The 10,372-nt window shown below is 37.9% G+C and overlaps 1 protein-coding gene across 5 annotated transcripts in view; it reads left to right on the forward strand.

Annotated features, from left to right (window-relative positions):
- The window catches only part of CCNT2 (cyclin T2), a 40,830-nt gene extending 33,122 nt beyond the window's left edge, over window positions 1–7,708 (forward strand). For 3 of the 5 annotated variants that reach the window (XM_023193742.1, XM_023193743.1, XM_023193740.1), the window contains 2 exons: window positions 1,003–1,073; window positions 1,598–7,708. In XM_023193742.1, coding sequence (XP_023049510.1) covers window positions 1,003–1,073; window positions 1,598–3,016 — 1,490 coding nt within the window. In that variant the 3' untranslated portion in view covers window positions 3,017–7,708. The remainder of the gene's footprint in view (window positions 1–1,002; window positions 1,074–1,597) is intronic. The other 2 variants (XM_023193741.1, XR_002726670.1) reach the window with 2 other exon arrangements.
- Window positions 7,709–10,372: the final 2,664 nt, after the last annotated feature.

Consider the following 10,372-nt stretch of genomic DNA (forward strand, 5'->3'; position numbering starts at 1 on the left):
AGGGGAAAGGGAAAGGGAGGGGAAAGGGAAAGGGAGGGGAAAGGGAAGGGAAAGGGAAGGTAAAGGAAAGGAAGAAAGAAAGAAATTCAAAATATTGCATAGTTCCCTGTATACCCTTTAGCTTCTCCTGATACTAACATCTTACATAACAATATATGATTATCAAAACTAGGAAGTTAACATTGGTACAATACTGTTAACTAAAGCACAGATTTTATTCACTATTCCATATTTTTTCCTGTTGTAGGATCCCATGTTTCATTTAGTTGACATGTCCCTTCAAGTCTTCTCCAGTCTGTGACAGTTCTTCAATCTTTCCTTGTCTTTCATAACACTGACACTTAGAAGAATAATGGTCATTTTGTACAGTGTTCCTTAGTTAGGGTTTGTCTGATGATTTCTCATTATTATGTTGAAGTTAACGTATTTTGAGCAAGAATACCGTAGAAGTAGGTTGGGTCTTGTTTGGTGCATCATATCAAGGGGTACAAAAACTGGTAATGACAACCGTGATCACTTGGTTACAGTGGTATCCTTAAAGTGGTTTCTGCACTTAAAAGTCACTATTTTTTTTCTCTTTGTAATTAATACATTTCATGGGGAAGATACGTTGGATTATACAAATAAACTTTTTCCTCAAACTTTTGTCCGCTAATTTTAAAGAATCTATTGATAGATCTTGCCTGCAACAAAAATTATTGTGGTGTTTGCCTAATGAAGATTTTTTTATTTGGGGGGGGGGATTATTTTTAATGCTACTAGATTTTCCAGAGATTCTAATTAAGCAAGTAAAATCAGGAGGGAAAGTAATTGTTACAAAAGGATTCAGCTTTGAAAATGCCGATTGAGAGTTGTGTGTACTTCTGTATATACTGAGGATTGAATAGGAGGGTAAAAGTGAAGTAGATGAACTCCTAGCGTTCCTTTTTAATACTGCCCACTTAAGAGAAGTTTAAATCCTAAAGGCACCTTCTAAGTTTCAAATTTAAATTTTATTTTTAGAGCTAACACATGAGTTTCTACAAATATTGGAGAAAACGCCTAATAGGTTGAAGAAGATTCGAAACTGGAGGGTAAGAGAATTGACAGGGTTTAACAGAATTTCAGTCTTTTATGTAACATTTACATAGCTAACCAGTTTGAATTTTTGTGGTTAAATAATCTTTGCAGTATTCCTGAATAATTCAGCGTGTCTCAAGTTATATATACTCACGTATTCAACTACTGAGTCCAGTGGACTTTGCTAAAGTACATTATACTTTTAAAAAATTTTTCGCAGTGATTATGATGAAAGTATCCTCTTCATTTTACAAATGGGGAAACTGAAGCCTAGACAAGTTAAATTACTTTGTCAAGTGCTGGGCTAGGATTTAACTTGTATCTGATTCTAAAATTGGTGTTTTCAGTTTTTTTATAGCTTTCTTTTATACCTCTAAATAAGGCACTTATTTACTAGCAACATTAAAACCTTGAACCCCAGGTCATTTTATTTCCATATGTTTAATATATAATGTTTTTAATGTATAACTTTTATAAGACAAATTTGCATTAAATTATTTTTCTATATCACTGCTTCTTCTGTGTTTTATTTTAATAGGCTAATCAGGCGGCTAGGAAACCAAAAGTAGATGGACAGGTATCAGAGACACCACTTCTTGGTTCATCTTTGGTCCAGAACTCCATTTTAGTAGATAGTGTCACTGGTGTGCCTACAAACCCAAGTTTTCAAAAACCATCTACATCAGCATTCCCTGCACCAGTACCTCTAAATTCAGGAAATATTTCTGTTCAAGACAGCCATACATCTGATAACTTGTCAGTGCTAGCAACAGGAATGCCAAGTACTTCATACGGTTTGTCATCACACCAGGAATGGCCTCAACATCAAGACTCAGCAAGGACAGAACAGATATATTCACAGAAACAGGAGACATCTTTGTCTGGTAGCCAGTACAACATCAACTTCCAGCAGGGACCTTCTATATCACTGCATTCAGGATTACATCACAGACCTGACAAAATTTCAGATCATTCTTCTGTTAAGCAAGAATATACTCATAAAGCAGGGAGCAGTAAACACCATGGGCCAATTTCTGCTACTCCAGGAATAATTCCTCAGAAAATGTCTTTAGACAAATATAGAGAAAAGCGTAAACTAGAAACTCTTGATCTTGATGTAAGGGATCATTATATAGCTGCCCAGGTAGAACAGCAGCACAAACCAGGGCAGTCACAGGCAGCCAGCAGCAGTTCTGTTACTTCTCCCATTAAAATGAAAATACCCATTGCAAATACTGAAAAATACATGGCAGATAAAAAGGAAAAGAGTGGATCACTGAAATTACGGATTCCAATACCACCCACTGATAAAAGCGCCAGTAAAGAAGAACTGAAAATGAAAATAAAAGTTTCCTCTTCAGAAAGACACAGCTCTTCTGATGAAGGCAGTGGGAAGAGCAAGCATTCAAGCCCACATATTAGCAGAGACCATAAGGAGAAGCACAAGGAGCATCCTTCAAGCCGCCACCACACCAGCAGCCACAAGCATTCCCACTCGCATAGTGGCAGCAGCAGCGGTGGCAGTAAACACAGTGCCGACGGAATACCACCCACTGTTCTGAGGAGTCCTGTTGGCCTGAGCAGTGATGGCATTTCCTCTAGCTCCAGCTCTTCAAGGAAGAGGCTGCATGTCAATGATGCATCTCACAACCACCACTCCAAAATGAGCAAAAGTTCCAAAAGTTCAGGTAGTTCATCTAGTTCTTCCTCCTCTGTTAAGCAGTATATATCCTCTCACAACTCTGTTTTTAACCATCCCTTACCCCCTCCTCCCCCTGTCACATACCAGGTGGGCTACGGACATCTCAGCACCCTCGTGAAACTGGACAAGAAGCCAGTGGAGACCAACGGTCCTGATGCCAATCACGAGTACAGTACAAGCAGCCAGCATATGGACTACAAAGACACATTCGACATGCTGGACTCGCTGTTAAGTGCCCAAGGAATGAACATGTAATAATTTGTTTAGGTCAATTTTTCCTTTACTTTTTTAATTTAAAAATTGTTAGAATGGAAAAATTCCTTCTGATCTAGCAGTGGTAACCCCTGCTGTTGCTGCCACTGCTTCAATATTTGTAAGTGCTGCTTTATTCTTCATTCTGAAAAGAAGAGATTATAGTAAACAAGTCTTTATCTCCACATATGATAGTGTTATAAATACTGTAAAAGCATGGAAGGTGCAAAACTCAGTATTTCTACAATTGCAGCTAAGAACATTAGGATGAATGGCTGGCTGCTTCTAGGAATATAAGATGCCTCAAGCATTCATTATTTATGATTTGAATACTGTAGCTATTTTTTGTTGTTGCTTGGCTTTTGAATGAGTGTAAATTGTTTTCTTTTGTGTATTTATACTTGTATGTATGATTTGCATGTTTCAAAGATAAAGGGATAAAACAGTATACTGACAACTGTTTACAAGAAAGTGGAGAAAAATGTACATACATTTTTGTATGTTTAGATATTACCATAAATACTCAGGATTGGAGCTGCTTGTAAGTATAACAATATACAGAATAACTTTATTTTATCTTGTCAGAGTCCATCACTAATCTAAAACAAAGGTGGCACTTTTTTTATGTTAACCTTAAACTCTAGGCCTTACTGGAAGCCACTGATAGGGGACACTTCACTACCAGATGTGTATGCAGTGCCACAGATGGTCACATACACTGTGAGGCACTGAAATTTTGCCTTCAGAGGTTCTGACCAGATTGGCTGCTGAAATAGCCCCTAACTTTCTGAAGGCTTGAAGAGGAAAAAATAAAGTTTACATACTCTTGATGTGAAGTGCATTTAAATGTTTGTTGGCTTGTTGGCAGTTCTATGAAACAGAGCTGTTAATAATGGTTATGTGGATTACTGTGATTTGAAAACTAAATTCACAATAACTTACCTAGTAGAGACTTAGTGAGTTGTTTCCTTTAAAGAATTTTACACTACATATTTTAGCAGTAAACAGGGATCACTTTTCCTTTAGCATTCAGAATGACACCACATTCTTAAATATACTCCTTCCCTGAAGCGTGTTTGTGTGTGATGCCATATTTCTTTTTCAGGTAAATGTAGTCTTCCTTATAAAAATGAAATTAAACCTATGCTCTCTCAATTCTTTTATATTCTAACAGTAAATAAAAAAGAAAAGATTACTGACTGTGCATTGTACCTGTATTTATAGTTATGGTTATCGGGAAGCTCTGTAAGAAAGAAGAGGTCAGCCTCCCAGGCAAACCACTAGTGGAGGTTTTACATTTGTTTGCACATCTCAGTATATTTCTGTTGAGGTAAAGTTTGCACAGTCATCTGACTTCTGATCAAACATTGGATTTTAACTTGTTTAGATTTTGTCTTAAACACCAGTAATATGGCTCTTGTTTATCAGCTAATCTTGAATTTATTCTGTGGTAAATCTTTGAGTTGAGTATATTTGAGATTGATTGGATTCAACCTCTTGTTGAACTGAAAACAATTTTTTTTTCTGTATTTTTGTTACAAAGCCACTGATACGTGCACAATTGTAATTTTACTCAAGTATGTTGCAGTTGTAAATATTAGAGTTTAATCTTGTGCTCTACCTTTATTTAGCAATTACCTAATAGCTTTATAATTTTTAAAGATAATTGTTCTTTATTTTGTCAATGTTATTTGAACTTGGGGTACTTAGGAGCCTCTTTGTAGGGACTGTGCCTAGGTAGCATGTCCTAACATTTGTTCTTGTCTTGCATAACTTTAGTGATCTTTGTCATTATATGTAACTTTGTTGCTCTGTATGGCATAATATTGTATCCATAAACATGGTAATTTTGATACAGTTATACTTTTACAGTGGTACATAATCCAAGGACTAGTATAGAATTAAGCTGAGTGCAAGATGAGGGAGGGAAGGGCTTTCTTGATAATTTAGATGTGAAACCTCTACAAGAGCTATCATGTAAAAACTACATAAGGTGGTTGTGCTACTGTATAATTGGGGGTGATAATACCAGGAATTTTAATAAGATTTTGTAAAGAATATCCAGAAAAGTAGTGAACTTATTTTCAGTAGACATAGATAACAATGTGAATATTTAAGGTCTGTGACTATAGTTAAACTTCACTAAGAATTTGCAGAATTGTTTTGAGATGTGGGAATAAAGGTAATTTTATTGAATCTTCATTGGTGCTAATGATGGACAGTTAAAAAGATAGCTAGTGTATATTGTTATGGGTCAGTACTTATTAGTACTTCCAAAATTGAATTTGAAATGCTATGTATTCACTTTTCACTCTGTAAATGTAATTCTTTACAATGACTTTATTTATTAAAGGGCAGCCAGTTGTCGTTTTTACAGGATTGTGTGGGCTATTCAAACTCCTTAACCCCTGAACAGGATATTAAGCTTCCAGAATAACGATGGGAATAAATATTTAATCCTTTTTAAGTTTTATTTCCATTAAACAAAAACCCTTATAATTCATACTATCATGAATTTGTTTTATCCATCTCATTTGCATAACAGTTCATCTGCCTGGTCCCACTAGGCTCTACCAAAGAAAAAGACTCTGATGAGTGGACGTTATTACTGTGACTCTTGTAAGTAGCCATAAATAAACCAAAATAGTATCAAATTTAGGTATGAAATTCCACATGTGCAAAGTACTGTTAAGGTGATAACATTTTTGATGAGATTTTAAAAAAATATTTGAAATATTAAAAAGCATTATCTTTAAACGTCCTATAAAAGAGTGAGTCATTTTTAAGTTGTGTTTTCCCTAGATCACTGATTTGTTACCTTCACACAGAAGCACGTTGCAAAGAAAGGCTTTACTTCTACCTCTTCCGGCTAGTTTTCCAATATTGAGCTGTGTCCCTCTAAATACTTGCCTTAGCTATTTCAAAATACGTATTTTCAGAACCAAAGCAAAGGGGTGGTTTGTTCACTGAAACATTCTTAAGAGGCCTACTTAACAGGCAGTAGTAGTCTGTAGTGGTAAAACCTCACAGTTTTCTAATTGCAGGTATATAAATACCAAAAAAGTCCTGTTAGCCCTAGGTTTATCTTTGAAAGCAATTAAATGTGCACCTTGGTCTTCCTCTGTGTGTGCAGATTCGTTCTGGTTAAAGTTCTTATTCAGAATCATCTAAAAGAAATTTCTAACATGATGTATGATTTCTTGAATGTCATGAGTAGCTGCTTGTATTACTTTGTAGCAACAGATTGTATTAATATTACGTAGAATACCTAACTTTTTTGGCCTATCCTCTTTGAACTAGAAATGACTACTTGAGGGCTCTTTCAGAGAACCAATATGAACTGTTTTTGTTAGTACCAAATACCCTTGCCTTAAAAGGTTTCAAGCACATTTTCCTTTATGTTTGAGAACTTAAATTGCTGACTTGTATTCCTTAGGCAACCTTAGAAATAAACCACTGCTTATAGCTGCATGAATATTATGCACTTCGTGAGTACAGTTAGTTGATTAGATATTTCAGGGTTTTGCGTTTACTATAGACATGGGAACTTTTTTAATGTGATAACATCTTAGGAAAACCTTTCTCAAGATATACCATTTCTAATTTTATCCAAATGAAAAGCATACCTGCTTAAATTTAGGATGTCTTTGCTGAGAATATTTGGAGGCTGTTAGGAAGAATCATGGATTCAGTATTTCTAACCTGATTACTGCCTCAGAGGCTGTCTTGGGAGGCAGTAGGATTCACTGACTACCTTTACCCAGATGAGGGATCAACAAATCTCACACTTGAATTAAATGAGTTGACAGGACAGTAGGTGCTAATCTCATGCGCCGTAAGATGGGCTTATTTAGACAGGAATTTTTGCATTGGAAAAGCAGCACGTTCTCTGACCTTGGGTACCAAGCTATGATACTAATTTGAGAATCACATTCTGATACGTTAACATCAGAAATCAGTGAGCAACCTAATCGCTGTAAGCTGACATATATGGAAGCTGAAATCAAAAGGTTGCTTGTTTTGTTAGTTTCCCTGGAGCATCTGTCTTTAATACATCTTGCCAGTGGGACTGAAGAGCTCAAAATGTTTTAGGCCTAATAACCATACATTCATTTTCTGCTCTGCAGTGTTGATTTGGGCACAGCCAGTTTTTGCCTCTGTGGCACCTTTCTGTAGTGTACTGTTACCTATTCTGCCTGACATTGCTTAAGTAGGTTGATAAGATACATCGAAGATTGAATGGCTAGGAGTAACTCTGTTCTCATACAGGCAACTTCACTGTGGAATCCATTTATCTCAAAGTTTTGAGGGCCATCTAATTTCCTATATTTTCAAGTTTGGGGCGGAAACTCAAAATCTCGAGCATTGCCGCTTTAGTAGTTTGTTTGATTTGCCTGTTGTTTAATAACGAGTACATTCTTAGTAAGTGATGAGTACATTCTTATTTTTAAAGCATGTTTTGTTTTTCAAGCAACTTCATTTTATTAGAAAAACTTCATATGTACTCATTTGTTGTAAACAGTGATTGTGGGGTTTCATTTTCTGAATGTACTCAAAACTCCCAACAATTGAATAGGATGTTTGCTAATAGAAAATCTAAAACAGGAATATGTGTATATGGCATGAATTAGTCATTGACTTTAAGCTTCTTATCCATACAAGGAACTAATAAAATGTGTTTATTGACAACATAAATCCAAGGCTCTAACATGTCTTGATGTGAATCAGAAGTAACTTGCAGGTGGGGCGCAGTGGCTCATGCCTGTAATCCCAGCACTTTGGGAGGCCAAGGTGGGCGGATCACCTGAGGTCAGGAATTCAAAACCAGCCTGGTCAACATGGTGAAACCCTGTCTGTACTAAAAATACGAAACAGCCAGGTGTGGTGGCGCGTGCCTGTAATCCCAGCTACTTGGGAGGCTGAGGCAAGAGAATCACTTGAACCTAGGAGGCAGAGGTCGCAGTGAGCCCAAGATCGCGCCACTGCACTCCAGCCTTGGAGACGGAGTGAGACTCCTTGACAACAACAGAAGTAACTTTCAGTCCCTGGGAAATGTGAGATCTCTAGTATAATTGACCCTTTATCCAAGTAATTTCATGTATCATTCAGGAGTGCAGGCTCTGGGATTAGATGGTCCATGCTCTAGTCTCAGCCCTACCATTTAATAACAGAATGGCATTGGGTGAATTACTTGATCTCATGCTTTGATTTTCTTCCCTACAAAGTGTTAGTAGTCGTACCTGTTCGTTATAGAGTTGTGTAAGGCTTGGATTGTCAAGGAAAGCTAGATAGAGAATAGCATTAAAGAGAATCCTAATGGGTAGATTTGGGATACTGTATGGAATGATGAAGCCCAATCCAGGTGTATAACTGGAACGTATTAAATACTGCATTCCTGCTGTGTCCAGAATTCTCTTAAATTGTTCATTCTGATTTCTGTTTTAAGATTTTCTTGTCACGCCGGGAGCGGTGGCTCACGCCTGTAATCCCAGCACTTTGGGAGGTGGAGGCGGGCGGATCACGAGGTCAGGAGATCGAGACCGTCTTGGCTAACACGGTGAAACCCCGTCTCTACTAAAAATACAAAAAAAAATTTGCTGGGTGTGGTGGTGGGCACCTGTAGTCCCAGCTACTCGGGAGGCTGAGGCAGGAGAATGGCGTGAACCCGGGAGGCGGAGCTTGCAGTGAGCCGAGATCGTGGCACTGCCTCCAGCCTGGGTGACAGAGCGAGACTCCGTCTCAAAAAAAAAAAAAAAAAGATTTTCTTGTCTAACCTCTTGCATCACTCCCATAAAAAGCACAAATAATTGCAATTATCTGGAAGGGGAATTACCTACTTAAAATTTTTTACTTTTTGAGACAAGGTCTCACTGTCACCCAAGCTGGAGTACAGTGGTGTGATTTTTGGCTTACTATAGCCTCTGCCTCCCAGGCTCAAGTGATCGTCCAACCTCAGCCTCCTGAGTGGCTGGGACTACAGGCATGTGCCACCATGTGCCCGGCTAATTCTGGGTTGGGTTTTTGTTTCTGTTTTGTGTGTGTGTGTGTGTGTGTGTGTGTGTGTGTGTGTGTGTGTGTGTGTTTGGTAGAATGGAGTTTTAACATGTTGCCCAGGATGGTTGCAAACTCCTAGGTTCAAGCAGTCTGCCCACCTTTGCCTGCAAAAGTGCTAAGATCAGGTGTGAGCCACCACGCCCGGCCCCTTCAAAAATATTTAAACATAAGCTGTTTTTATAATAAGGCCGCTTGCCAACTTCCCTCCCCTTCCCAGCAATTTCCCTGCACCTTCCACGTGAAAGAAAGTGCAAGCTAATTGCAATAACTTTGATAAAGTAGAATTAGGATAGAAAAGTCACTTTTAAAACACATTTTCAGGCTGGGCGCGGTGGCTAACGCCTGTAATCCCAGCACTTTGGGAGGCCAAGGCAGGCGGGTCACCTGAGGTCAGGAGTTCGAGAGCAGCCTGGCCAACATGGCAAAAGCCCATCTCTACTAAAAAATACAAAAAATTTAGCCAGGTGTTGCGGTGCTTGCCTATAGTCCCAGCTACTCAAGAGGCTGAGGCAGGAGAGAATCTCTTGAGCCTGGGAGGCAGAGGTTGCAGTGAGCCGAGATAGCGCCACTGCACTCCAGCCTAGGCAACAGAGCAAGACTCTTATCTCAAAACAATAATAATGATAATTTTTAAAAATTAAAAATAAAACATTTTCAGCCTAAATGTAACATACTTTTTGTGTCACAGTTAAGAGATTTGTCTCACTGGTACTGACATCAGTAAGGGCTTGTTCTATTAATAAATTGGATGGATTTTAACTTTACAAAGCGAGTAATTCAATCTAACCAAACTCATCCAAGTTCATTGTGTATTCCTTCACCCCTGCCCCCTGCACTTTTCAATATAATAAACTGTATGTTTTTATTTTAACTGTAGCATATGGCCTGCCTATTCCTTCCCCTCAACACCACCTCCCAATACGATGTAGAGCCTCACTGATGAAAGATTTTTATTGTATTGCCATGAAATTAAGAATCTTACTTAGAGTTTTCAACTGTTCAGACACAGTTCAGGCCAGTTTTCTTTCATCTTTCACATCAGCCTGTTAGTGACTGCCTTATGGATGAATTCAGCCATGGATTTTCATAATGTCATGTCCTGTCAATAGGAAAAAGCACTATCCTCTATAAACTTGACAGTGTAATGGCATATACAAACTTTTTTAAAACTTTATTACCAGTAGAGATAGATGTTGCTTACACCAGAGATTTTTTAACTGGCAGAATCACCTGGAAAGATTTTTAAAATGCAAGTTTCTGCATTTAAATAGCTGCTTTAAACTGAATTAAGTGCAGCTCGTATGA

Source organism: Piliocolobus tephrosceles, chromosome 11 (genome assembly GCF_002776525.5).
Source record: "Piliocolobus tephrosceles isolate RC106 chromosome 11, ASM277652v3, whole genome shotgun sequence".
Lineage (NCBI taxonomy): Eukaryota > Metazoa > Chordata > Mammalia > Primates > Cercopithecidae > Piliocolobus > Piliocolobus tephrosceles.